This window comes from Camelina sativa, chromosome 6, assembly GCF_030686135.1.
Source record: "Camelina sativa cultivar CO46 ecotype springtype chromosome 6, ASM3068613v1".
Lineage (NCBI taxonomy): Eukaryota > Viridiplantae > Streptophyta > Magnoliopsida > Brassicales > Brassicaceae > Camelina > Camelina sativa.
This window is the reverse complement of record NC_141885.1, coordinates 21,328,228-21,355,201: the sequence shown is the minus strand read 5'-3', so window position 1 is coordinate 21,355,201 and position 26,974 is coordinate 21,328,228. Positions and strand designations below refer to the sequence as shown.

Sequence of the window (26,974 nt, the reverse complement as noted above, 5' to 3'; positions counted from 1 at the left end):
CTCCAGGCTCCAGCAGTAGTACTTCGTTGACTTCACTTTCTAATGGAAATAAAAAACATAATTAAAGAAACTAAAAAATATATAGATGCAATCGTCCAGTGATATTACAGTATCATGCTCAGCAGCTCAGAGCAGTTTGTGCATCGCCAATTTTATATATATATATATATGTAACATATGAAATTCTATCACGTTTTCACCTCAACCACGAGCTTTCTCTCTTTAACAATGCATGGAACCTGTCTGTTTTCAATTTATATTACAGTTGATTATACCAATTGTATAAACAACACAAAGTTTTAGGGTGGATTGTGACAACTTAACAAATTCTAACGAGTTTTTTTTTTGTTTATTGGCTCATTGCAAAGGTGGCAGTATATGTCAAGAATACATGTTTCAATTTTGTAAACCCCATCTAAATGGAATAACATGAATTATATATATTGCCTGATGTACCGCATTGAGAGAATATAATGGTATTGGTAAGTCTTAAAACTAGCAGCTAGGATCTAAAAAATACAAGATTTGAGATCCAGCGAAATAAAATTGCTGTCAAGAAGAATCAAGATGAATAGAACTTTTGAATATTCGGAAAAAAAAAAAAAACTTTAATTTGTGGAGTCTTCGCTGAGATCATCATGATTCAAGACCAATGATAAAGCGCAACGTTAGTGTGTAAAACTCACGTGAGTTTTAAATTTCAATCATTTAGTTTCCACGAAAAGAGCGAACACACAATTGGCATCACCGGGGATATATTAGTAACTTAGACATCTGTTTGTTGAAGTAGTGCCGTCACCCACCACGGTCTTTTTCTCAGACAATGAAACCAAAGAAAAGAGCGAAAGAGACATATTTAACGTTTTGCCCACAGCCGTCAACGCCTCTCGGAATTTCATAATTATTGTTAATTTTATTATTTGAAGTGATGAAATTAAATCCGGTATGACTCAAATGATAAAATCCGGTATGGTTACAAAATGAAATTAAGTTGCTTTGGATGAAAAAACCAAAAAGATACCGGTTCGAAACGGTTAACGAGATCGTACCGGGAAAGACGGTGAATTAATGAATAATTAAAGAAATCGAACAAGTCAAGAAGAGGAACAAACATGATGCACGCACACGACGACCACTTCCATAATCAATTGCTTTCCTTCCCGGCGCTGTGGCCAGCCCAGAGATCCCCGTGGCCGTCTCTCTCTCTCATTATTACAAATTTCAAAGAAACATTTTAATACTAATTAGTATTATTCAAATCTCTCTCTTTGTAGTTTAATGATTAATCATATAGAGAGTTAGAGACTAATAGTATAAATCTCCCCATCGTTGTTGTAAACCCATGAGATGTTTCCCCTCAGAGCTGGTGAGTTTTGTCCGCTCTCTCTCTCTCTCTCTCTCTCTCTCTCTCTCTCTCTCTCTCTCTCTTTCTCTTATTTTTGTGTTCTTCGCAAAAATGTTCTGTCTCTCATTCTTGTGACTCTGGTAATATGTTTTATTATAGCTCTCTGTTTTTTTTTTTTTTTTTTTTTTTTTAATTTTTAATTTTGTAAATCCTTCGTTTTGGATCCGGTTAATGTATGAAAACGCACGCTATTGTTCTCCTGTGTGTTTAATCGGTTTCAAAATTGTTACTTTCTCTCTGGGTTCGTTTTGTGTCCATTAAAGTGTTTGCATTTCTAGTCAAAGCTTACTGCTTTATGTTTTACTAATTGCCCAACCTTGTGGTCTATGTCTATCTTTCCCTTTTTTTTCTGCTCAGTTTCATTGACGATTCCATTATGTTTATCATTTATCTTCCTGAATAATCGTTTTACGCCATTTATTTTATGTTTCGTGAGAATTTGGGTTTTGTATCAAACTGATTGTTGTTTATGATGACTCAGGCTGTGAAGTTTGAAAGCTAAGAACTTTGGGTTCCTCTTTCTTAGAGGATCATGTTTTCTCACCAGAAATGGAAGTTCTCATGGTCTCAGATAGCTACCGTTGCTTCTGTCATTGTTCTGGTTTCACTGGTTCATCTGTTTCTCGGTCCTGTATTGCCTTCTTTTGATACTGTTAGTGTAAGGCAAGCTCAGAATCTATGTGGACCAAGTAATGAGTCAATCACACAAGTTACTGGAGAGTCGAGTCAATCAGTTGTTGTTGCCTTTGATCGCCGGTTTCCTGCTGACTCACACGGTGCAGTTGTTTATCGAAATGCCTCGTGGAAAGCTGAGATTGGACAGTGGCTTTCTAGTTGTCATGCAGTTGCCAAAGAAGTTGACATCATTGAGGTGAGTTTTATTTTGGTGTATCTTGAAACAATGTTGTTACTTTGATTTTGTTATAATGGTTGTGTTCTTTTTTTCTTTTTCTGGCAGCCAATTGGTGGGAGAAAGTGTATGAATGATTGTAGTGGTCAAGGTGTTTGTAACCATGAATTTGGAATTTGCCGTTGCTTCCTTGGATTTACTGGTTAGTGTTTAAGCTATTTGAATCTTCTTGAACCAAAGTTGATTAACTGCTGAGATGAGCTTAACAACTATTGAGATTGGTGTGCAAATGAAGTTACTTTGTCTATTCTGTGTAGGCGAAGATTGTTCGCAAAAGCAGCGCTTAGATTGCAATTATGAGAAAACACCTGAGATGCCATATGGTCCATGGGTTGTTTCGATCTGTTCTACACATTGTGATACCACCAGAGCAATGTGCTTTTGTGGAGAAGGCACAAAATATCCAAATCGTCCTGTGCCAGAGTCATGTGGATTTCAAATCAAGTAAGTTTCACCTGATTCTTTTCTTCTACAGTCTTATAGTTTTTCAATTCAAGCTTACAAGCTCCCTAACTTAAAACACATGTATTTACAGTTCGCCGGCGAATCCTGATGAACCTAAAGTGACAGATTGGTCGAAACCAGACTTAGATATTCTAACAACAAACAGTAGCAAACAAGGATGGTGCAATGTGGATCCAGAAGATGCATACGCTTTAAAGGTGCAAATCAAAGAGGAATGTGACTGCAAATATGATTGTCTTTGGGGACGATTCTGTGAAATTCCTGTACAATGTACCTGTGTTAATCAGTGCTCTGGACATGGCAAATGCCGAGGAGGTTTCTGCCAGGTAAGATACTGTATTCACATCATCAAACTTGACATCATGTTACCGAGAGGTTGCATATTCTTAATCTAATGTTTTCCTAACCTTGTTTTTTACCGCTGTATTTAGTGTGATAAAGGCTGGTTTGGAACAGATTGTAGTATACCATCCACTCTCTCGACAGTTGGAGAGTGGCCACAATGGCTTCGACCAGCACATCTTGAAGTTCCAAGTGATAAAGAAGTCCCTGGAAATATTATTAATCTAAGTGCTGTGGTGAAGAAAAAGAGACCTCTTATATACATCTATGATCTACCCCCAGACTTCAACAGTTTACTTATTGAGGTCACAACCCAAACTTTTTTTCCTTCTACAAAAAAGTTAAAATTCACCTTTTATGATAAAAGTTCTCAGTCTCCTCTGATTTGAATTTGATGTTGCAGGGACGGCATTTTAAACTTGAGTGTGTTCATAGGATCTATGATGAGAGGAATGCAACAGTATGGACAGATTATCTATATGGTTCCCAGGTTTCCTACTAAACTTGAGTCGAATACCATATAATTTAGCCATTTTCTCCTGAATTTGAATTGAACGATAACTTTGCCCTTTCTTTGCCTCGTTTGATTTGTGAAGATGGCATTCTACGAGAACATTTTGGCCACCACTCATCGTACACTGAATGCCGAAGAGGCAGATTTCTTCTTTGTTCCTGTTCTTGATTCATGCATTATTACTCGTGCTGATGATGCACCCCACCTTAACATGCAGGTTGGGTTAAGAAACTCACCTTTTTAATTCTCTGCTTACGGAAGCTCTAGAGCTCATATACTGTCTATGTTTTTATTACTTTCAGAATCATACAGGATTAAGAAGCTCACTTACCTTAGAGTTCTACAAAAGGGCTTATGACCACATCGTTGAGAAATATCCATACTGGAATCGCACATCTGGGAGAGACCATATTTGGGTATGATGATGCACACAACTATAGGATTTTATCTCAAAGCTTGTCTCTTGATTTTTTACACGGATCTCTCCACACTAATGTGGCTAATCTTTTCACGCCTGGAAAAGGCAGTTTTTCTCATGGGATGAAGGTGCTTGCTATGCTCCTAAAGAGATATGGAATAGCATGATGCTTGTTCACTGGGGTAACACGAACTCTAAGCACAACCATTCAACAACAGCTTATAGGGGTGATAACTGGGATAGTATATCTGATGAGAGGAGAGGAGATCATCCTTGCTTTGACCCTCGCAAAGATCTCGTGATTCCAGCTTGGAAAGTTCCTGATCCTTACTCAATGCGTGCCAATTACTGGGCAAGGTATATTCTCTGATGGTTCTTGGACATTGTCTCTGTCATATCTCTTAAATCTCAAGGCCTGAAGGTTGTTATCTTTTCCTTATTATTAGGCCTCGGGAGAAGCGGAAGACATTGTTTTACTTCAATGGGAATCTCGGACCTGCCTACGAACATGGAAGGCCTGAAGATTCGTAAGTCTTTGACTTCAAGAATCATGTTGACATCATATGCAAAAAAATCGAGCTGTGCTTTAAACAGCATTCCTAGTGGAGATGTATATAACGTTCCAATAACATCTAATGCAGGTATAGTATGGGAATCAGGCAGAAACTAGCAGAAGAGTTTGGTTCGAGTCCTAACATAGAAGGTAAGCTCGGGAAGCAGCACACAAAAGATGTGATTGTAACTCCATTGCGTTCTGACAATTACCACAAGGACATAGCCAATTCAATCTTCTGTGGTGCGTTCCCTGGAGATGGTTGGAGTGGACGCATGGAAGATAGTATCTTACAAGGATGTGTCCCAGTCATCATTCAGGTAATATACCTTGAACTTAACACATTCTATACATTCCAAAAACTTAAGATGTCTGATCCGTTTGTTGATGTGTCTTTATTAGGACGGAATCTACTTGCCGTATGAGAACGTGCTCAATTACGAAAGCTTTGCAGTACGTGTCAGCGAAGATGACATTCCAAATCTCATAAACACTCTCCGGGTAAACCACTCCTTCTACTTCTCTGTCTTGTCCTCAACTAATTATCTGCTCCTAATCTCAAGACTCATTCATAATCTGAAATTTCCAACAGGGATTCAGTGAGACAGAGATACAATTTAGACTGGCTAATGTAAAGAAGCTCTGGCAAAGATTTTTGTTCCGAGACTCGATTTTGCTTGAAGCAGAGAGACAAAAATCTAGTTATGGACTTGAAGAAGACTGGGCTGTTCAATTCTCTAAACTGAAACATGACGATATTTTTGCTACTTTCATACAAACTCTGCATTTCAAGCTACACAACGATCCATGGAGACAAGAGCAAGTTGTAAACCGGACTAAAGAATACGGATTGCCTCAAGAATGTCTCCAAAGAACCAGCTGAACAAAATCTCGAAAAGAAGTTTTTTGGAAGTAAATACCTCAGAAGCTGCACAAGCATATACATATATACGTGGCTGAATCATTCAAGATTCATTGCCAAATCGATTCTTTTTGAAAAGAAATAATGGGTTTTGAATTAGGTATACACCATCAGTCATATTATGTTAGCAAAACGCTGTTTGTTAAACTCAAACCCATTTTATATAAAATCAAGTAAGTCAATTTATTCAGCATAAGATAGACTCGAGCTGAGTTATTCCTTGCGTATCTACTCTCTTCCTCCCTCTTATTTTGGTTCTCTCTCATATTCATATAAATATGCTATAAACCCAAACATGTAACATACATTTCAAACTATTCAAGGTTCACTCAATTTGTACCCAAGCGGCTGAGCTCGGTATACCTGCATGCACCAAAAACATCATATAGTATCCAGGAGGAGCAATCTCAGCTGTTGACGGACCCAAGGCGCTGACTCTATAGGAATTTGTTAGCTGGTCACGCGTCACAGAGAGTAGCTTCAAGATTACCATCCTCTGATTCATGGCAAAGGAGTGTGTAGTGAAGGAAGGTGCAACTATCCTCACAGAGAGAAGATCGACGGTCAGAAACTGAGGTATGGAGAAATCGACGTTAAACAATCTCTTGTAACTCAATACTTTGTCGCTTGTCAATATCTTGGGACGTATTGGGTCAGACGTGAAAGATAGATACGGTGGAGAATAAGCCTCGAGGCTCAGATCCGTTGGATACTCCACGTTGGTGAAATTGTAATAAACGTGAGGGTTGCTTCCACCAACTAAAACACGACCATCCGGTAATAAAACCGTTGAGGAATGGTACATCCTAGGACGCATTGGCGTGGACATAACAGAGAAGAGATGATCAAACGGGTGATATATCAAGGGTTGGATAACGGGGTCACGTGCCTTCTCCCACCCGGCCGTACCAGTTCCGGCTCCGTTTACAATGATAACGTCACCCGTGGGTAATAGTAGCATGTCCCCCATGACACGTGGCAAGGGCATGGTTTCCATTTCCCAACTTGGGTTCTGATCGGACAGTTTTAGCCTCCCGCACGTGGAAGTGGCACGCACGAATCCACGTGAGAAGCCGCCTCTAGGAGAGCCTCCACAGACCATTATCTCAACTTGCACGTTAGTGTCGTTGGTTTCATCCAATGGGAATAGTACAGAAGAACCACTGCTTGGATAGTTCCTTGGATCACCACCTGGAATCTCTGGAAACTCTTTCACGACACGGTTCGTTTTGTAATCGAACACAATGGATCTTGTGTTAGCGAAGACAAATAAGTTTCCATCAGGTAGAAGATGTATGAACGGATATAAATTGTTCTCGTCACTTCCATCTGAAGTTTCTCTAAGAAACTCAAATCTTGAGCTTCTAGACCGAGAACTATGTCGAGGGAAAATTTCATAGTTGAATTGTCTTCTTCCTCCTACCACGATGATCCGTCCATCGGGTAAGATTTGGTTGGTGGCATACCATCTACGTTGGGATAAATACTGAGGAAACTCCATCCAATCACATGTTTCACTATAACCACAAGGGGTAAACATTCGAGCAGCACGCTCACCATCGTTGTATCCACCGGTTTGAACTAGTGTTCCATTGGGAAGAACCGCACCAGAAGAACACCATGTATCGGTTTGGACTTGCAAGGGGCGGTATGTGTTGGAGACAACATCGTAGAGAACCGAGTGTGCGCTGCAATCGAACTTGACGGCGGTGTCAGTAGGATCATATCGACAGATGCCTCCGGGTAGAGAAACATTTGAGATACCAAAATCAGTACGGTCGAACATTATGACCATGCCGTTGTGGAGAAGTTGCATGTGCATTGCGGATATACCGATGCTCGGAAGCAACATTTCCCACCGATCGAATTGCAATAGAAAAGGAGTAGCTTGACCTTCGGATAATATGGCTATGGAGAGGCATATGATAGATAATGTGAGGATGAATGTACTTTTTGAGTTGATCATAGTGCTTCCGTTTGTTCTTGGTTTGATGGTAAAATTTAAGTTAGAGGTTGGTTGCTCTATTTTCTTCTTGAAGAGTATGGTTGGAGTATGTCTAGTTATATATTCTTTTACATTAAATTTTTTTGATTGATGATTCTTGCATAATGTATTTTTGGACATTCATCTCTTTGCCTATACACATATTTATGCCGGGGTTTTAGATAGTCTCTAATAAAAAGAACGTCGTAGAAATGCGTCAATATGTGGTTTTTAATCAAAATAAAGGATGTTAATAAATTTTAAAATAAATATATATTTACTGTCACTCTTTTGAAATTATCGTAAAATTTGGAAATAAGTAAGCACATCTATGAGGGTGTATTCAAAACAGGATTTTGGAGGATTTGTGATTTTTTATAAAATCCACTGTTATTCAACTAGTGATTTTAAAATCACATCTCAAATCCATTGTTATTGAATATGACATTTGTTAAAAATCATTTAAAATCACTCACAATCCACTGTTATTCAATTAACAGTTTGCAAAAATCATAACAAATTCATTGTTATTCAAAACTAATTCCTTTTTTTTTAGAAAAACATAATAGTGATTGTGAGAGACTTTGGATACATTTTTGTAAGGGAAATACTATTTTGAAAATCTCACCTTGGGGAATGGTTTTGTAGGATTGGTTAAAAAAAAAAAACAAATTATGATTTTGCTATAAAAACAAATTCTGGGCTCTCCCCCTCTATCTTATATATCTCTTTTTCTCTCTCGTTTACAGAGGTAATAGTGATTGTGACCAAATTCATTCACGGTGGAGTGTTGCTCTGTTTTGGTGTGAGAAAACAGAGTAACGTGACCAAATTCATTCACCACTTTGTAATTAACGTTTGTACGTAGTTAATGGTTGCTTACAAATTTTTTTTGTTTCTTTTGTATGGCTTTAGTTTCCAAGCTACAATGGGAGATATAGAAGATGTGAAAGCTAAATGTCAATATAAACAATGGTCTGAGCCTGAACACAAGTTGTTATTGCGGCTCCTAGTGGATGGAGTCAATCAAATTGCCTAACACAAGTTATTTGTGCTTTTCAATTTAAATCTTTGAGTTTATGCTATTCAGATCAAATTGCCAAAAATCTTTTTGTTAGGTTATATTCTCGTTTATGGACTTGAAAATCTTCAAAAACCCCATTAAAGTCTCACCAAATTTCATCAAATCACAAATTTTTTTTTTCAAAAATGGAAAATAATAACAAATCCACCAAACTACCTTAAAAACTCACTGAAAATCTTCTAAAATCCAAAAATTCATAAATCATCCAAAATCCTCCAAAATTCTATTTTGAATATACCCCGCTAGTATTGCATGTAAAATATAACAATGAACACATGCATGATCTCTATCATACCGCAAAATGCAAAGAGAATGACAAAAGATCTTGGAGAAATCTTGGACAAGTTACATAAACATATTTTTCCCTAACACATAAAGCAAAAACTAAATTAATAGTTTTACATTATTAAAATTGTATCATCTCATGGAAAAATAAATTAATAAAATTGGGTTATACTATTACGATTTACATTTTTGAAGACGAACATAAATTTATAGTTATACGTAAATGTAGCAGAACATGTTATATACATATAACAGGGGCCGTATAGTTTACAAGGTGTAACATATTAGATGGATATACCATATTATATGTTACATGATACATATACTTATGGATGAAATTCCTCCGATGGCCTAAATATTCTTAATGGACATGAAGAAGAATGGGTTGTTCAATTATCTCGCAAGACAACATCTTCGCTACTTTCATACAAACTCTACATTTCAAGCTACACAATGATACATGGAGACGATCGAGGTGACTGCCCGGACTAAAGAACAAGGGCTCCCTCAAGAATGTCTCCCTAAAATCTGATTAAAAATAGTATTAAAAAAAAAATTGCAACTTTGGAATTGGAAGTAAATTACCTCCGGAAGCTGCAGAACCATATACACATATTTATATATACTTGGCACTTGGCAGAATCATTCAAGATTCATTGCCAAAACTTTAACAAAAAAAAAAAGATTCATTGCCAAATCAATCCTTTTTGAAAAGGAATAAATATATATTTGGCTTTTGAGTTAGGTACACCATCAATCATATGCATACCACGTAAACAAAACGCTGTCTTTTTTATATGCAGTTTAGTTATTGCTTTGTGTTAAGACCGGTTTTAGTCTCGGTTTAACCAAATCAAATTCATTCCATATTCCGGTTCAATTGATGACTCTAACTAGAAGCTGGAAAATTGGGTTTCGGTTTACTGATTTTGGTTTTATTGTTGATTTAGAACATATTTCATGTGTAGGGCAAAACGGTCATTTTAGTTCACCTGACCTGAGCTCAGTTTGAAAAAGGTCTTTGTTCAGGTTTCGGCATACTCAAGTGCCGGCGCGTACCCTAAGACTTTGTCACCTCCTCTTCTCTCTCTCTCTCTCACTTGAAAGATGTCTCTCTCTTCCCTCTCTCTCAACTCCAATCCAAGATTCGCCGTTGGTGGTCCTTATCACCGCCGTTATCCTCAGCTCCACCACCACCCTCGAAGCTTCGTCTCTTGCTCTGCTAAACGTCCAGCTGCCTCGGCTTCACTAAGCGTTGCAACTGATTCAGCCGCCACTGAGTCTCTTGGACGGATTGGTTCACTGAGTCAAGTATCCGGTGTCCTAGGTTGCCAGTGGGGCGATGAGGGTAAAGGCAAACTCGTTGACATCTTAGCCCAACACTTTGACATCGTTGCTCGTTGTCAGGTAAAGTTGACATTTTTACCTTTTTTGTGAACGTTAAGGATTGAATTCATTATCTGTGGTCAATTTAGTTTGTGCTTGCAATTGGAGATTTGTGAACATTTGAATTGAATTTGTTGATTTCAATTAGCAAAGTTTCTGTTCCTGATTTGATTGTTCCGGCAAAAGTTTAAGTCTTTATGTTTGAATGTTGCGATTTGTGGTTACCGTAGGGTGGAGCTAATGCTGGACACACTATATATAATGCGGAAGGAAAGAAGTTTGCTCTTCACCTTGTGCCTTCAGGTATACTGAACGAGGATACTACTTGTGTGATTGGAAACGGAGTTGTGGTGCATTTGCCAGGTCTCTTCAAAGAGATTGATGGTTTGGAGTCCAATGATGTCTCCTGTAAAGGAAGGATTTTGGTCTCTGATCGTGCTCATTTGTTATTCGATTTCCATCAAGAGGTTGATGGGCTCAGGGAGTCTGAGCTTGCAAAGTCGTTCATTGGCACCACGAAGAGGGGAATTGGTCCTGCATACTCTAGTAAAGTTATAAGGAATGGTATTAGAGTAGGTGATCTCAGGCACATGGATACTTTATCTCAAAAGCTTGACCTTTTACTATCAGATGCAGCGGCGAGGTTTGAAGGGTTCAAATATACTCCAGACATGCTTCGGAAAGAAGTCGAAGCATATAAGAGATATGCTGAGAGATTGGAGCCCTACATTACTGACACTGTCCATTTCATGAATGACTCGATTTCTCAGAAGAAAAAGATTTTGGTTGAAGGTGGTCAAGCTACAATGTTGGACATTGACTTTGGCACATATCCATTTGTTACTTCCTCCAGCCCATCAGCCGGTGGGATCTGCACAGGTCTTGGTATTGCACCTAGAGTTGTTGGTGATCTTATTGGAGTGGTAAGCATTTTATTCACTCTTAGGCTTTTCTTTCTGCACTGGTCTTGGTATTGTTTAACCTATGTTGTTAGGAGTTTAGTAGCATTTATCTTTCGTATATATTTGGCATATGATTATTCTGCAAGCAAATAAAAGAGATGTGAAAGCATTGTGATGTTCCTGTTTTCTCAGGTGAAAGCATACACTACAAGAGTTGGTTCAGGCCCATTCCCAACAGAAAATTTGGGTCCAGGTGGTGACCTTCTTAGGTTGGCTGGACAGGAGTTTGGCACTACAACTGGTCGTCCTCGTCGGTGTGGCTGGCTTGACATTGTTGCGCTGAAATTTTCTTGCCAAATCAATGGATTTGCATCACTTAATCTCACTAAGCTTGATGTACTTTCGGATCTGAATGAAATCCAGCTTGGTGTGGCTTATAAGAGGAGTGATGGCACCCCTGTTGAATCATTCCCTGGTGATCTTCGTCTTCTTGAAGAACTGGAAGTAAGTATAGTTCTTTGACATGCTGTATGTTGGACTGTATCCATTTATGGATAGGGAGACTTCTTTTGTTATTAGTTTGATTAGAAAGCTTATCTGACAGGCATATCATTTGCTTCAACATGTTCCTATAGTATCTGATAAAGTCCAGAAAACAGAGTTTCATCTTAATGTCTAGGAAATGGCACTAATTTCATATTTGTGCAAATGTTTGTAGGTGGAGTATGAAGTGTTACCTGGATGGAAGACTGACATTTCCTCTGTCAGAGATTACTCTGATCTTCCAAAGGCTGCACAGCAATATGTTGAGAGGATTGAAGAACTCGTGGGTGTGCCCATCCATTACATTGGTATTGGACCTGGTCGTGATGCCCTTATATATAAATGATTTATAGGGTTAGTTTTTTTTGTCTCCTCCACAAACTAAAAAATTGATCAAGTGTCAAGTTACTGAGAATTATTACTCTCTTTCGAATGACTAGTGTATCTGTTGCATTGTTTCTTATATTGGAATGAAGAGGAATTCTGTGTTTAATCAGTGAGGTTGTTGTATTCGTAAAGTTTTTGCTTTCGTGTTTGATCTTACTCTACTCTTTCCATTGATAAGGGATCCTTTTATGGCTTAACCCTGTGAAAGTCATGAAGGTTCATTGTAGCTGCTGTTTAGGCCTGTTAAAGATCTGTAGATATTGTCTAGACATGGACACAAAGATATCAATAGAAACAAAGGACAGCTTTCACGGTTAGGTCGATGTGGATAATTCCTACATCCCCTGCCTAGGAGTTTTGTTCTGCAAATTTCTTCAGATTTTGATCTGTGCTGGCAGGTGAAACTTTGTGATAATGATGCATCTCTAGGTTAGTCAATTTCGTCGTTTTCGCTGGTCAATTCAGGAATCATGGTTTACAGGTAAATCCGTTTATGCCACCATACTTGCTGGAAAATTAGATCTGAGCTTTTGCATGGTTACTTGCACAAAACATATCATTCTTTTAGGACTGTGGCTTTCACTACTTTTTCTAACACTTGAGCTAAAATGGTTGAGAAAAAATGACCATGCTTCATTCATATCCCAAAAAAATCGAAACAACTCATTCATACCAGAAGTACACTGACTCACTTTATTGCTGCATAATAATAAACTACACTCGGAGCATATATCCCTTTCTACCTATGTATCTACTCCAAAACACTACACTGAACTCAAAACCATGTGTACTTCTGAATCTGATCTACAGTGAGTTGCTTTTACTCAATCTAAGCTTCCGCAGTAGTCCCAGATGGAAGGAAAAGATACACCATCCTCAAAATCATAGCTTCCAAAATCGCTGGAGTCGAACTGCATCGTTGCTGTTTCACTTCTTGGCATCTCGATAAGCGTATCCCAGCTGAAGTTCTGAGCTCCGAAAGGACTTCCAGTTTCATCTTGCTCGTTCCATGGCGGAGGGGAATGACAATCTGCTACCTCACTTGCTTCTGCATGGCTTTCATCCTTCAAGATACCTAGCTGCTGGAGAAACTCTGTCAGGTCGATCTCTGGTTTCTTCTGATCACCACCTTCGAACATATTGTTTGTTTCTCCCTTGCTGGTCTTTTCATCAAGAAGGCTAGTATTAGTTTTCGATTCGGTGGAGGAAGAGCTAGAAGAATAGGATTGAGATAAAAGTCCAGTTTTCTTAAGTTCCTCTAGTCTTTGCTGGATAATGTGAACACTAGGCTGAGCATTCACATTTAGCATACCACAAGAAGGAAACATAGATATAAACTTCCTTGAAGGTACCCATTTAAACCTCTGAGAGTTACTCAGAGAAGGTCTTATATTACGCTGAAGATGAGGTAAGTTGAGGTAAGCTTCGTGACCATAGAGTTTGAGGGCAGCTTCATCGTAAGCCATGGCTGCTTCTTCAGCTGTAGCAAAAGAACCAAGCCAAAGTCTTGCCCTCTTCTTGGGCTCTCTGATCTCAGCCACCCATTTCCCCCAAGTCCTTTGTCTGACTCCACGGTACTGACAAAGAGCGTTTTGTGGACCGCCTTTACCACGAGCAGGACCCTTCTTCCATTGTTTCATTGATGATGATTTCTCCATTTGTGTTGAGTGAAGTAGTAGAAGAACTAAGATTGAGAGTGAAGAAGGAAAGAAGAGGATATGATGATAATGGAGCTTAGAAAGAGTATGTGAGTGCTTAAATATTGTCACGGTTCGATTCACTTCCCATAGAATTGCTTTTTTCACCCGCGCATGTGACCGTTACTTTCTCATATTCTGTTATTTTTCAAAAGAAAAGGAAAAATAAAAAAGTCTTCAACCATTTGATCTCAACTTTATCAAAATTTCTATCAAAGGCTCAAAACTAGAATATTATAATTCCTATTTCTAGATGTCCCCTACATGGCTACATTCCAAACAGTTCTAGTGCTGACTTATAACACAATTTTGATGATAGCTTAAAGAAGAAGTTAAAACAGTTTCACACACATGGTAATCCCATTAATGTTTCATTAAACTTGACTATCACAAACAACTCGGTTTGTTTGTTTATTAATCTGTTGGTTTACGCTAGGCAAATCTTTGTAAACTTTGAGTAGATATTAACCAAAAAATATTAGTACTAGACGAAAAAAAAAACTACTAATTTCTTAATATATATCATAGTTTAAACAAATGATCGATCAATTTATATTTTATTTTTAAAAAAGTAAATGAATTTGATTTATTTCAATCTTGTTTGGTATGAAAGCACGACACCATTCGAAGTGTTTTTTTGGTTCCAATAATTCCTTTTTCTTGAGACAACACTTTAAAGCTTTAAAGCTTTTAACGATTTTTTATCTTTATCTTTTTGTTGTTTCCTTCTTTCCTAGGAGGATCCGGAGGAGAGACATGAGAGAAAAGAGAGGCAAAAGTCACGAGTCGTCACAGCACACAAGAATCACATGTTCGATCGTGAGAGAGTGAAGTGACGTGTTGTGTGTTTCCATTCTCGAGATTTTCAGATTTAAGCGCCGCTCCCTTCATCATTATCCCATGCTTCTGTCCTCTCTTACGATCACATTTAACTCACCACATTGTACCCTAATTCCATTTTTTTTAAAAATCCATAAACCATAATTGAACAAATCTATAAAGCAAAAAAAAAAAAGGCAATTTATTCTGTTTCAAGAAAAAAACATTCACCCAAAATAACACAAATTACACCTAGTCACCGAACCAAAAGTTTTTTAAATCAAAATCAATAAGAACTTTATAAACAGAATTAGCCAAATTTTACAAAGTAATACTTTCAGTTAAAAATAAATAATGGATTAATGTAAAGGAAAAAGGACTGATAAGCCTAAAGAATATCTCATTATTGACATATTCATTACGAAAAGTATTTAGCAATTCCTATGAAAATTCATACAAGTTTTGTTACCACTTACAGTATCTAACTACATTACTAGCAATTAGCAACTTCATTGGCACGTGAGCACAAACCAAAAGTGACGAAAATAAACGAAAGATGACAAAATGAGTTTATACGACGGCGTTTAGTTGTAATACACCAATGAAGAAATGGGCTTCACTCATTCACAACCCTTTGGAATACCATACCAAGTTCGTAGGAGACGTTTGCCAATACATTTGTAGCTATGCCTCAGGTTTGATCTATTTCCCTTTTGTGCGGATCGTTGATGAGGAGAAGCCTTTGATGTGTAACCCTATCACCGGAATGTATGATGACTTACCAATCAGGAAGTACAGTAGGTCTCGAGGCTTTTTAGGTTTTGATCCCATTGATGAGCATTCAAGGTTTTGGATTTTCATAGCGTTCTAACTGTAGAATCTGGAGAACCCGAGTGGAGGGATACGGAGGATGTCTCTGTTGATCTGTATCATCTGTATCATCGTTGTTCCAATGCAGGGATATGCATCAATGGGGTTTTGTATTACTTAGCTAAAACGTATATTGAACCGTCTTTTGTGATAGTTCGCTTTGATGTTAGGTCTGAGGAGATGGAGTTTATTGACGCATCATGCCTTGATGATCATGTAGAGCATCCTAGTGAATTGAGTTTGGTCAATTCCAAGGGTAAGTTAGGTGCGATTAATTGCAAATGTGCTTACGCTGATGGAAAACGTACCGTTGAGTTGTGTATGTGGGCTCTAGAGGATATCAAGACACAGGAATGGGTTAAATATGTCTACACTCTGCCGCAGAATGAAGTCCTTGATTCCTGCGAATTTAAAGTTGCTGGAGTGGCGGCTACAGGTGATATTGTTTTGTGTATGAAGTATACATGTGACCCAGACTATGCATTCTACTTCAATCCCGTAAAGAACACTCTCCAATGTGTTGAAATCCAAGGTTTTGGAGCTAAGTTTGATGCAACAGTTGAGAAACGTGGTGTAGTTTATGGCATTGTTGACTATGTAGAGGATCTTAGTCTTAACGATGCAAAGCAACTCAAGTCAAGCATTTCTGAAATCAAGAGTCGCTGCTCCTGCTGTCAAAAGGAAGGGCAGCATCACAACATCGGGGAAGAGGTATGATGATGGTTTGAGTAGGGAGAAGAAATGAGAGATATATCAGTGAAGATGAAGACAAAAGAAGAAGAGAAGAGTATAAGAGAGTAAACAATGAGACAAGGAGTAGGTAAAAACAATAGGGCATGTCATCTATGCGTTTATGTTCTTTAGTTAATAGTTGTAGTAATTGGAAGGTATGTGCGAATCAAATAGCTTTAGTAATGTATTATCTGTATGAACCTTCTGACCTTTTTCGGTTTATCAAGGTATCTTTTTTAATCCCATCTCTCTCCAGTTCTCAATCAATAATGTCCTTCCCAATTGTAGAGTTTTATATCTATAGTTTGATTCTGTCTTATACTATTGCACATAATTGTTTGTTCCCTTGTCACTTTCTTTCGGAAAGGTCACTGCAACTGTACGCCATCTGTTAAGTTAGAAGACATGTGTCGACTTGTTGTTTGGCAAAGCCAAGTTGTAGTTTCAGAAAACACGACAAAATGTTTAGAATTTCTTCTTTGCATATGACACAATATTTAGAATTTCTATGTTAGGCCATCGTTTGCTACCAGATATCTACATACCGACTCAATTGGCACGTGAAAACAAACCATGAGTGACAAAAATAAAGATGACAAATGGCTTTACGACGGCGTTATGCATGCCAATAGCTTAGCACAAACTTCACGTACGTCTCGAGAAGGATCTGAAAGTGATGCTTTGGACAGAACTGATCTTGCTTCAAGCAATCCCTTTGAAATGTTTTCCAGTATCACGTCTTCACTCGCCATCAATGATGCCATCAGTTTAGCGCCAGCCAGCTTTTCCTACACATTTGACTTCCGCATAAGCTTAAAATCCAAGGCGGATATTAACACTCGAGTTCAGCTATTTATTTATAGACAGATGCCGATAGTTCTAGATATGGAATTGTCTGATTCTGATATGTCGACAGTAGTCACTTGAGAAACGAAGTATCAATTCTAAAAGTAAAGCACATTGTCTACTTCCATACGATTGTACACATGTGAGATATAAGTTCGAAAGATTTCTAGTACCTTTTCGGATCCGTGTTCAAGAAATCTCAGGGAGAGTTTCAGTAGTTCAGATGAAACAGGAAGCAGTGTGGACTTCAGATGGTACATGGCCGAGAATAAGACCTGGATACAAGCTACACGGACCTCAGGTACAGATATGACCTGCACAAAAATCCGAATATTTTGTTGTAAACAAAACAAAATACAACCAAATTTAGCCAAATTTGAAATGAGTGCAAGCAGTCAAAAGTACCTTGAGAGAATGAATAAGAGGCGGAAGAGCTTTTAGAGCAAAAGTCTTCTTTGAAGACTCAGGGATTTTTTGACAAGCACTGATGATTACGTTCGCCATGCATAGACGAAATGAAATAGGAAGAGGACTCTCACCAGTTAGGTTTTCAGTAGTCATCTTTGGGATAGAAGAGCAGTTACTTCTGTCTTCTATTAAACAATGGATCGTGTAATCTAGGACAGAATTACCTGATGTATCAACACCTACAGATCAGGATACAATTTATACACAAGACAAGTCTGGAAGAGTTATTGTTCGACAACATCAATACTAACCAGAAATGTCCTTCCCTGTCCTACGTATTTTTTCTCCTCCAAATGTTTTCGAAGATTTTAAATGTTGCAGTTCAGCAGATATCATCAGTGCCAGACAATCAATGCACCCGTGTTGTACCTTGGAAACTGAAAGGAAATATAGCAGCCATGAAGTGAGGAAGTGAAAGGTAACAGTGCTTGAGATATAAATCAATAGCCACTAGACGGTGTCTTACTTTCATCTTCAACAGAAGGCCATAACAAAATATTTTCCAGGACTTTTCTGATCTTAGGTGTTACACTGTGTGAGAAAGACTCCCAGCCTCGAACCTGCAAGTGACGAAGAACTTATAACGTACAAAAATAATCCAATTGATAGTGCATCGAACAAGTGGCAACAGGGATCATTGAATATGTCACGAAAGATGAAAAATTACCACAAGGGAAGTGCAAATAGAAAATAGGCAAGCTTTAATCTTGATGCTGTCTTGTAGCTCTGTAGCCATTTCAAGTTGCAACAAAACAGTTGGAAACAGCACCTGTTGAATAAAAGTGCCGGCATATCACAAATAAGGATGATGAAGAGTGGGCAAGACTATTGTATAAGTAAAACTGAAGTCGAGCATTTGGAAAATTTCAGCCAAGCCCTTATGACAGGAGAAAATTTTGCATGTGCTTTGCTTTCTCATAAATTTCTCACACAGATAGCTGTGACCTTGAGAGGAAACTTATTAATGAGCATTTACACTTGTTTCTTGGTATATAAAAATTACCTTTCAAACAAAGGCTTATAACATATATAAACATTTACACAAAGAATAACCAGCAATACAAAGTCGAAGAAGGAAGCCAGTTCGCACCTGGGGATGGATACGTCCACATAGCTCAGCAGAGAGTTTCCGAACTTCTTCATATTCGAACTTAGAAAATGCCCTGTATTAGTAGAGTTAGTTCGGTAGATATAAAAGAAGTATTAAAATAGATGGCCTTTGATGATCACTGAGAGTAAAATAACCTTTCTAAAATGAAAGCGGCAATGCATTGACAATCCTCAAACTTGATGTCTTGATAGTCTGATATATTACATGACAAGAGACAGAAGTGGGTGAATCAAGTCTAAGATCGTCAGTATCTACTCTGGATCATGCCGCTTAGGGAAAATTATCGAAAATATAGCTAAAGCGTTGAATCTAACTGACAATAAGAGTCAAACGACCTTATGATAAACATCCACTCTTACAAGGAAAAAGAATTAAAAGAATAAGCATACTTACCATTCACAGAGTCTCCGCTGTGGAATTTACCATAAATTGTAGAGGAGTCAATATCATCAAAAACTCTTTGGGGAAGCAGCCTTAATATAAGCAGTGGGCAAAGATGGTCAAATAGAGACATCTCCGATTTACTTTTGTCAACTGATCTGGATATGAAGCTCTCATCCACCCTACATTAGAAATCACATTATCGGCAATCAATATTTCATAATTTTGGAAGTTGTTAAAAGATTTTCTTAGCACAGAAATCACAATTATGGTGCACAAATAGCTTTATTTGAGTTGTTCAAATTTTTAGAGAACTTTACTTACTTTTTTTGCTCCTTCATATGTGATAGTACATGCAGAAGGACCATGTTCGACGTATCTGCCAAATATTCACTGATGCAACTAAGAAACCTAACCATGATGGCATTGGATGGCTCCATGAACATCTTGTCAAGAAAAGGTTTAATCAGTGACCCCCAGTTTTGCACCTGTAAGAATTTGATTTCAGCCAACAAGCAGAAATTTTCAAATACATCAATTCTATAGTTGAAGGAAGTCACATTTTTTATCCTAATTATAGCTGGGACAAGCTTTGGTCATTTCTATGCGAATAGTTTCACACCACACACACAAGAAAATAGTTAGATAAAAGGTAATAGTACTTGGAAGGGAAAAAAGGAACGACCAATGCCTAAATAAGTTTGTACTGAAGGTTGAGACTAAAAAGTTGAGTTATCACTTAAGGTTAGGCACTTAAGAAACTAAAACGGACTCATTTCAAAGATAGCAACTAATTTAACGAGCATGACGTATACTAATTTAACGAGCATGACGTATTCTTGTACTTACAGTGCTAGCCCACTCTGGAATCAGCTTTAGCACTCGATCGCTGTCAAAAGTTGAGCCTGTAACAGGAAAAGAAGATGATGAGCGTGCTCTTGCCAAAAAAAACTTGATCGTGCCCAGTTTGTAATTCAGCCAGAGTAGTAAATATTTACAACTTTCAAGTTTCATAATCCAGCATATTTCTTATCCAGATTACATTTGAAATGTTGAAATATTTTTATACAAAAAAATGTTTACCACGAGATGGAGAATAACAAAATGAAGATTTATCACAAATTATGTATAGCAGGTGGCCTATGGTAATGAGATAGAAGCATATACCTTCAGTGGAATGTCCATTACTCTCTGAAGTATCCAAAGCTTGAATATTACTTGAAGAGAAAAATGGAGATCAGAATCAGAAAGGCCTTTTGAGTTTTAACGTGAAACAATGCAACACTTAACTACGAATCCTGTGAGTTTGGGGTAAATGGAAATAAACAAACAACTATGAATACATGAGGGAAAGGAGAAAAAGAGACAAAGCATGATACCTAAGACAGGTCAGCAACATACATATAACATCAGAATCCTCCTTGTGATGTTTCAAGAGCCCAAGCAAGGTTTCGGCAGCTGATACTTTGCCATTGGGTGCATAAATGAGGGTTACTAAATCTGGTAGCACAAAAGATGGCTCTGGAAGAAGAAAACCAAAAATCATTCAATTGATGGCTTAATTCTATAAGAAAGTGGAAATAAATGTTATCATATATGAACTAAAAGTGCTATCGAGATATGGAATAACAAGTCTTGGACCCCCTAAATTGGGATCTTTAAAAGTTTTCCTCATCTAAATAATAGATAATTTACATAAATCTTCCTTTTTCCAAACACTAATTATTTACAGCAAACTTTATGATATTCAACTAATAAAATGAAGAGAAGAAAGATTTAGAGGTCATAGGAGACATAAGACGCCCAATACCAGAAATTGATAATGGCCACAAACAAAAGCTTCCAAAGGAATGACATAGAAAAATAAAAGGAAGACCAACCAATTGACTTCAACAACTCTGAAGTTTGTTTACAGATATAAGTTTCCTCGTCTCCAAGGCACTTTAACAAGCAGTTCACGATCTCTTTCCTGAAAGAAGTCCAAAAAATGAGTTCTGACTTCTAAGGGTCGAGAATGTAAATAAAGTTAAGGAACTGAAGAAGATGCGGAAAAGCTAGAAATAGAAATTTGAGACGAAAAACATAAACGATTGTATACCAGGGTATATGAGAAGGAAATGAATCTTTTGACATAAGGATTACTTCTGATATCACATCCACAGAATTCAGCCTTTGCACAGTAGTTCCAGAAACAAGGCGTTGTAGAATTTCACTGAGACAGCTATTATCTGCATTTCTGGTGAATGTTTCTTTAAGTTAGAACAAAAACTACGAACCATAACTAGTAACTAGAAAGCTACTTTCATGAATAAGCATCAAAAGGAAAGCAAGGATAGACATACTTCGAACAATAGTCTGCGAGGAGGACACTAACAGCTTTGGCCGCACCATCCCTTTCATCAAGAAGATGAAGCAGAGATGGTATCACAACGTCCATGCACATTGTGTCAGAGAAGCCGTCTCCAGACTGTGATTGTAGCTTGAAGATAACTGCCTTAAGTATAGCAACAACGTCTTCTGATATCTCTTCGTTGTTACTGCGAAGCTTCGAAAGCAGAGAAGAATGTAAGTACTGAGATGAAAACAAGGGTATTATATATATACTCTCTGTCAAGATTAAATGTATTAGGATATGTTATAATCATAGCAGCAGCAATTGAGCAGAAGCTACAGAACCAAAATTATGAGTTTCATTATGAGTAGAGAGTCAGTAAATTCAATATGAAAAAATGAATTCTAGGCTTCTAGCATAAGTGCATAACCATCAGAACAACCTATATAACTGCAAGAGAAATTCATGTAAAGCGTGCCATCACTCCCTATTCAATAAAAAATGGTGAAAGATACCTGATCTAGAAGACAAGGCACGAGCTTCATTCCATACTCTGATAGTATGCTCTCAAATTTCTTTCCCTCGAAGCGGCCCAACAAAAGGCATAAACAGTTTAGGAAAAACTTTTGTGTCTCTATACCACCAATCTTGGTGTCAGAACATCCCTGAGGATAGCTTGTTGAATAGTACTGCATCATTTTATCATTACTACTTATTAGCTTCCTGATGGCCCAATAAATTAGCAAAACATTTTAAGAGAAAGAGCAGAAAGCTAGAAGCATTAAAACCAGTACTGCATCATATTAATGCTATGAGATTCTTACAAACCGCATCAAATTGGAAAACACTTAAACAGAAAGGTAATAAGCAGCCCTTAACCAATATAACATCTACAACTTCTCTCTCTGTATCTTATATACGTTAACCGCGTGTAATAAAAGACTCCACAGCAAATAATCTTAAGCATACACCATGCAGACAAATTCCAAGCAGACTCTACTACTATTGCTTATTTTCTATCTTCTTAACAAAGAAAAGAAGTAGAAGCTAGAGATGGCAATGGCATAAAATCTATTTATTCTTAGACAAAAATGGCTCAGGGAACTTAAACATATGCAGCATATTCAGTTACGGACACAATAGAATCCCATATGTAGTAAAATGTTACTGTATGACATAATTTTTCCTATCACAAAACTTTTAACCAAAAAGATTGTCGATTATATCTGACCTTAATGCCAGACAAATATTGCTCCAACAATTCCTTACTAATCTTTGAGAACTTTTGATCTTCCATGTGGAGCAAGACACTGTAATGCTTCCAACAAGAAGAGAGCAGTAGACATCCACCCACAGATGCCTCTGTGCCTGAATTCCAGGTATAAAACAATAAAAAATTGATAAGCAAGAATCGGAAATAGAAACAGAAAAGAAAAAGGACAGGTGGCATTCACTCAAAGACCTGCCTCCCCTGGGGAGCCACCATGATGCTCTTTTAACTCCTCTAACCACTTCAGCACTTGACTTAACCCCTTTGCATGCAGTGGTCGAGTTTTTCTGTTCCACTGGAAGCAGTTTTTTGTCAATATTACTCAACTCAAATCATAGATAACTTATCAATTCAAAATATAGAAATGGATCAGTGAACATACAGAAAAAAGACATTGTACAAGGCGCATCAGCTCCTCCAAGTGGTTCCACAGTATACAATTTGCCTTAATGTTTGAATCTTCAGGTAGAAAACTCTGCTTTTTTTCCTTCTCGCTAATATTAGATATCAAAGCAACCGGTGGATGAGACCCCGAAATAGTTGATGGCTTCGGTCTATTGGCCAGAGTATTATCCCTCTTTGCTAAGGCGTTACTAATTGACAGCAAGCAATCAGCAGCTGAAACAGAAAGACGAGATGGCACCTCGTATCCATCCTGCAAAATGCTAAACAAAATAACAGCTCAGCACTATGTGAAAAAATGACTATGTATTTAAGTGTAGAAACTTGCTCCATAGAGAACATGAGATGATCTTTATACCTTCCACTGCATACAATCGTCAACAATTGAGGCACACAAGATGAAACAATCTCCACAAACATAGAATGTTTCTCCCTAATTCCTGTCAACGAAGAAAATTATACAAGTACATCAATAAGGAGAACGTTTATTTCCATCAGGAGAGATAGCAACAAGGATGATTATAATGCTCACCATGCCAAAAACATTGATCTCCAGTATCCTCGCATTCGACTAGACTTCGGATAAGCAAACACCATCCAAGAGCTAAAAACCTATCCTCGTTCGTCAAAATGATTCTCGAAAGATGTCTCGAAACGGCTTGAAAGAGAACCTCATCTTGAAACAGCCAATGTAGAAGTATCATAGCTGAGTTACCATATTTAGAATCCTTAAACCTTAATGTCTACAAACACATAAGAACATATAAAAGACCGGGACATTCCAACAATCAAATCAAGCAAGGTTATTTGAAAGGGTTTTAAGATTATGCATACATGTTCGATAATGGGTACGAGAATTTCACCCATGGCCTCGTCTCTCTCAGCAACGTCTCTAACGAACTTTTCCAAAAACCAGAGTGCCTCATCGATAGAGCCTAACAGCAGAAATCGAAAACAGACATATCTCAAATCCATAAAATAAGAAAGCAACATAAACACACACAAAAAAACAAATTGAAAACTACTAACCTGAGGTACCCTTCTGAGAATCAGGAGTAAGACGTGAAATAGACTCCCGTAGCTTTTTAGGGCGAGCCGAGAGAATCGTACTCATGAACCTACCTAGAGTAACGGAGACTAGAGACTCCGGTTCTGATCTTCGTATCAATTCCTCTTCCAATCGCTCCATCTCACTCAGTATAATCGACAATTCCCGATTCTTTAATTTCTTACAGACTAAAAATTACTCTCTCTCAGTCTATCGGAGACGACGAATGAAGCAAACAAACCGACGTTGTCGTTTTATGCATAATTCCAAAAATAAACTTAGGGCTCGGACAGCGTCTTTGTGTCTACGCACCACGTGGACACTAATCATTGGTTCATTCGTTATTTAACAAAAAAACTCGTCGAACAAGATCTGAGAGATCATCTCACTTCAGCTAATTCGCCGCCGCTTCTTCCTCCTCCTCCGGTAAGGTTCAGAAATGGCCACCGTCACATCCAATGCTTCACCGAAACCCTTCTCCTTATCTTTCTCTAATCCTCTCAAATCTCTGATCCCGACCAAATCACCATCACTCAACTATCCACCTCGCAAGAACCATCACCATCACCGTCTAGGTTTATCAGTAAACGCTTCCTCCGTATCATCACCGCCTTCAATCGCAACCTCAAATGCTCCTTCACCGGATTACAGAGTCGAGATCCTCTCCGAATCTTTACCCTTTATCCAAAAATTCCGAGGGAAAACCATAGTTGTCAAATACGGCGGCGCGGCAATGACTTCGCCGGAGCTTAAATCATCAGTCGTAAGCGATCTCGTTCTACTCGCGTGCGTTGGTCTTCGTCCGATCCTTGTTCACGGTGGAGGTCCTGATATTAACCGTTACTTGAAACAACTCAACATCCCAGCTGAGTTCCGTGACGGGCTTCGTGTGACCGACGCCACAACGATGGAGATCGTATCAATGGTTTTAGTCGGGAAAGTTAATAAGAATCTTGTTTCGCTTATCAACGCCGCCGGAGCTACCGCTGTGGGGTTATCAGGACACGACGGTCGTCTTCTCACTGCGAGACCTGTTCCCAATTCAGCTCAATTGGGTTTCGTTGGTGAAGTTGCGAGAGTTGATCCCTCTGTACTGCGTCCTCTTGTTGATTCCGGTTACATTCCAGTGATTGCTTCTGTTGCTGCTGATGACTCTGGTCAAGCTTACAACATCAATGCAGATACGGTTGCTGGAGAGCTCGCTGCTGCGCTTGGAGCTGAGAAATTGATTCTGCTGACTGATGTGGCTGGGATCTTGGAGGATAAAGAGGATCCGAGTAGTTTGGTGAAGGAGATTGATATAAAAGGAGTGAAGAAGATGATTGAAGATGGTAAAGTTGCTGGTGGGAGGATCCCTAAGGTGAAGTGTTGTATTAGGTCTCTTGCTCAGGGAGTTAAGACTGCGAGTATTATTGATGGAAGGAGACAACATTCTCTGCTTCATGAGATTATGTCTGGTGAAGGAGCTGGTACTATGATTACTGGTTAAGTTTCCTATATTGGGTGATCCATCATCAAAATCAAAGTTGCGGTTTTTTTTTGTATTTGAGTGTGCCAGTGTTTGTTCATTACTCATTAGTATGTCAAATCTGTGCTATAAACTTATGATCATTTCTGATTAGTCTTAAAGGACAAAATTTTCAGCAGTTCTTTTTGGTTTGCATATGCAGCAACTTTGATGATTTCTTTTAGTCTTAGAAAGTTTACATTTTTTGAGACAATAAACTGTTCTAAGGTTAACTCTGTTTCTTCCTACGGTGCTTCAATCTTTATCTTTTGAAAGAACATAAATATCTGACCCTAAGGAACATGCTTGGCATATTGGTTCTGCTAACATCTTTCTTGCCAAACTGCTCTTGCTAGGATGAGTACATCGGAGAACATTGTCAGATCCTCCATGATTTTGGTCAGTTCCCGATTTTATTAGTAGCCAAGGCTCGCCTCATAGGTTGTGTTAAGATCATTATGCAGTCAACAATTGTTACCAAAACTCAGTGGCTTATAATACTTGTTAAAGTGCAAAGAACTCCACTTTACACTTTGTCTCTGCTTCAAATTGACCCACTTAGAACTAAATTGTATTGAAATCTGATAGCATATCTCACAAGTCACAACGTGTCTGTCTTCCCTGTCTGGTCTCTCGACTCTTTCTAGTCTACTGCTTCTTTGGTATACACAGGTCAAAGACTAATGTTTCGCTGGACCCTAATTTCGTTCTTGGGCTTTCATTAAGCCCAATAATATAATTTTATTTTCCAGTGTCGACTGACCCAGCGAGAACTGCTGCATCAAAATTCAAAAGCGATACTTCACCTCCGTAGTAGGATCTGGATTGGCCCCAGAAGAGAGGTACTTTACCTGCGCGTGAAAGCCACACGCCTCTGTCTAAGTTACCGTGACGACACTGTCACGTGACAAGTGTGTGTGGTCGTGGTGGTGAGTAGGACATGAGAGGGATGGACCATAAAATCGTCATCTTCAAGTAAAGTGAAACTGTGGTGAGCTACAACGAACCTTCCTTCAATTTATTTACACTGTCACCGACTTTGGAGTTTGGACCCACGAATCAATGCCAGTTGCAAATCTTTCGAGGACCCATTTTAGCTCCAAAGTCCCACAAGTTGGTCTCTTTTTTAATAGCTTTGTCTTCTTCCTCTCTTATTTGAGATGTTTTGCTTTAACATTATTGGCTGATTTTAAACTGTAAACTGGCACTAACTGCCATCCTTCTGTCCAAGAGGATCTCGAGTCATGTACGAAATACTAAACACTGTACTGTGGGGATATCAATCTTTAATTATATATTCCCAACTCGATGTTAAGTTTCTTTGTTTGTTGTCCTATCCCAGTAGGGGAATCTCAAGAAACAATTGCAGAGATTTCAAAACTTTTGGTACT

At 38.3% G+C, this 26,974-nt stretch overlaps 5 protein-coding genes and 2 pseudogenes across 21 annotated transcripts; 4 read left to right on the top strand and 3 right to left on the bottom strand.

Annotated features, from left to right (window-relative positions):
• Positions 1-1,096: 1,096 nt before the first annotated feature.
• On the top strand, positions 1,097-5,722 carry LOC104792052 (uncharacterized). 4 transcript variants are annotated; one of them, XM_010518081.2, is made up of 14 exons: positions 1,097-1,366; positions 1,887-2,276; positions 2,364-2,457; positions 2,573-2,759; positions 2,851-3,106; positions 3,212-3,427; positions 3,526-3,612; positions 3,719-3,853; positions 3,939-4,052; positions 4,164-4,411; positions 4,501-4,581; positions 4,696-4,927; positions 5,010-5,108; positions 5,200-5,722. In XM_010518081.2, exons 2-14 carry the CDS (start codon positions 1,938-1,940, stop codon positions 5,488-5,490), a joined length of 2,379 nt encoding a protein of 792 aa, XP_010516383.2. In that variant the 5' UTR covers positions 1,097-1,366; positions 1,887-1,937; the 3' UTR covers positions 5,491-5,722. The 4 variants fall into 4 exon arrangements, 2 of the variants coding, with proteins under 2 accessions (XP_010516383.2, XP_087310441.1); XR_015559728.1 differs by having other exon boundaries at positions 1,102-1,366; positions 4,160-4,411; XM_087454315.1 differs by having other exon boundaries at positions 1,343-1,485.
• LOC104792051 (aldehyde oxidase GLOX pseudogene) lies at positions 5,668-7,647 on the bottom strand (annotated as a pseudogene). The gene has a single exon (XR_015559730.1). The product of XR_015559730.1 is annotated as an aldehyde oxidase GLOX pseudogene (transcript).
• A 2,109-nt stretch (positions 7,648-9,756) lies between these two features.
• On the top strand, positions 9,757-12,209 carry LOC104792050 (adenylosuccinate synthetase, chloroplastic). The gene is made up of 4 exons (XM_010518078.3): positions 9,757-10,289; positions 10,499-11,191; positions 11,363-11,674; positions 11,889-12,209. Exons 1-4 carry the CDS (start codon positions 9,990-9,992, stop codon positions 12,057-12,059), a joined length of 1,476 nt encoding a protein of 491 aa, XP_010516380.2. The 5' UTR covers positions 9,757-9,989; the 3' UTR covers positions 12,060-12,209.
• A 503-nt stretch (positions 12,210-12,712) lies between these two features.
• On the bottom strand, positions 12,713-13,827 carry LOC104792049 (dehydration-responsive element-binding protein 2F). Its single transcript, XM_087454314.1, has one exon. It carries the CDS (start codon positions 13,756-13,758, stop codon positions 12,925-12,927), a length of 834 nt encoding a protein of 277 aa, XP_087310440.1. The 5' UTR covers positions 13,759-13,827; the 3' UTR covers positions 12,713-12,924.
• A 1,390-nt stretch (positions 13,828-15,217) lies between these two features.
• On the top strand, positions 15,218-16,228 carry LOC147942879 (F-box protein At3g57580 pseudogene; annotated as a pseudogene). The gene has a single exon (XR_015560447.1). The product of XR_015560447.1 is annotated as an F-box protein At3g57580 pseudogene (transcript).
• Positions 16,229-16,680: 452 nt separating this feature from the next.
• Positions 16,681-25,661, bottom strand: LOC104792046 (uncharacterized). Of its 12 annotated transcripts, none has more exons than XR_015559725.1 (24): positions 24,058-24,217; positions 23,863-23,963; positions 23,561-23,771; positions 23,387-23,468; positions 23,009-23,291; positions 22,819-22,921; positions 22,588-22,724; positions 21,872-22,045; positions 21,367-21,569; positions 21,123-21,260; positions 20,905-20,993; positions 20,404-20,545; positions 20,192-20,322; positions 19,874-19,929; positions 19,349-19,512; positions 19,037-19,206; positions 18,778-18,835; positions 18,623-18,695; positions 18,200-18,301; positions 17,999-18,092; positions 17,784-17,909; positions 17,470-17,696; positions 17,238-17,378; positions 16,681-17,006 (listed from the first exon to the last, which is right to left on the bottom strand). XR_015559725.1 is itself a non-coding variant. In XM_010518073.3 (24 exons), exons 1-24 carry the CDS (start codon positions 24,215-24,217, stop codon positions 16,824-16,826), a joined length of 3,267 nt encoding a protein of 1,088 aa, XP_010516375.2. In that variant the 5' UTR covers positions 24,218-25,661; the 3' UTR covers positions 16,681-16,823. The 12 variants fall into 12 exon arrangements, 9 of the variants coding, with proteins under 9 accessions (XP_010516375.2, XP_010516374.2, XP_087310435.1 ...); XR_015559727.1 differs by having other exon boundaries at positions 17,470-17,711; positions 20,426-20,545; XR_015559726.1 differs by having other exon boundaries at positions 20,426-20,545.
• LOC104792048 (acetylglutamate kinase, chloroplastic) lies at positions 24,516-25,722 on the top strand. The gene has a single exon (XM_010518076.3). The coding sequence runs from the start codon at positions 24,516-24,518 to the stop codon at positions 25,563-25,565; it is 1,050 nt and encodes a 349-aa protein (XP_010516378.1). The 3' UTR covers positions 25,566-25,722.
• The last annotated feature ends 1,252 nt before the right edge of the window (positions 25,723-26,974 follow it).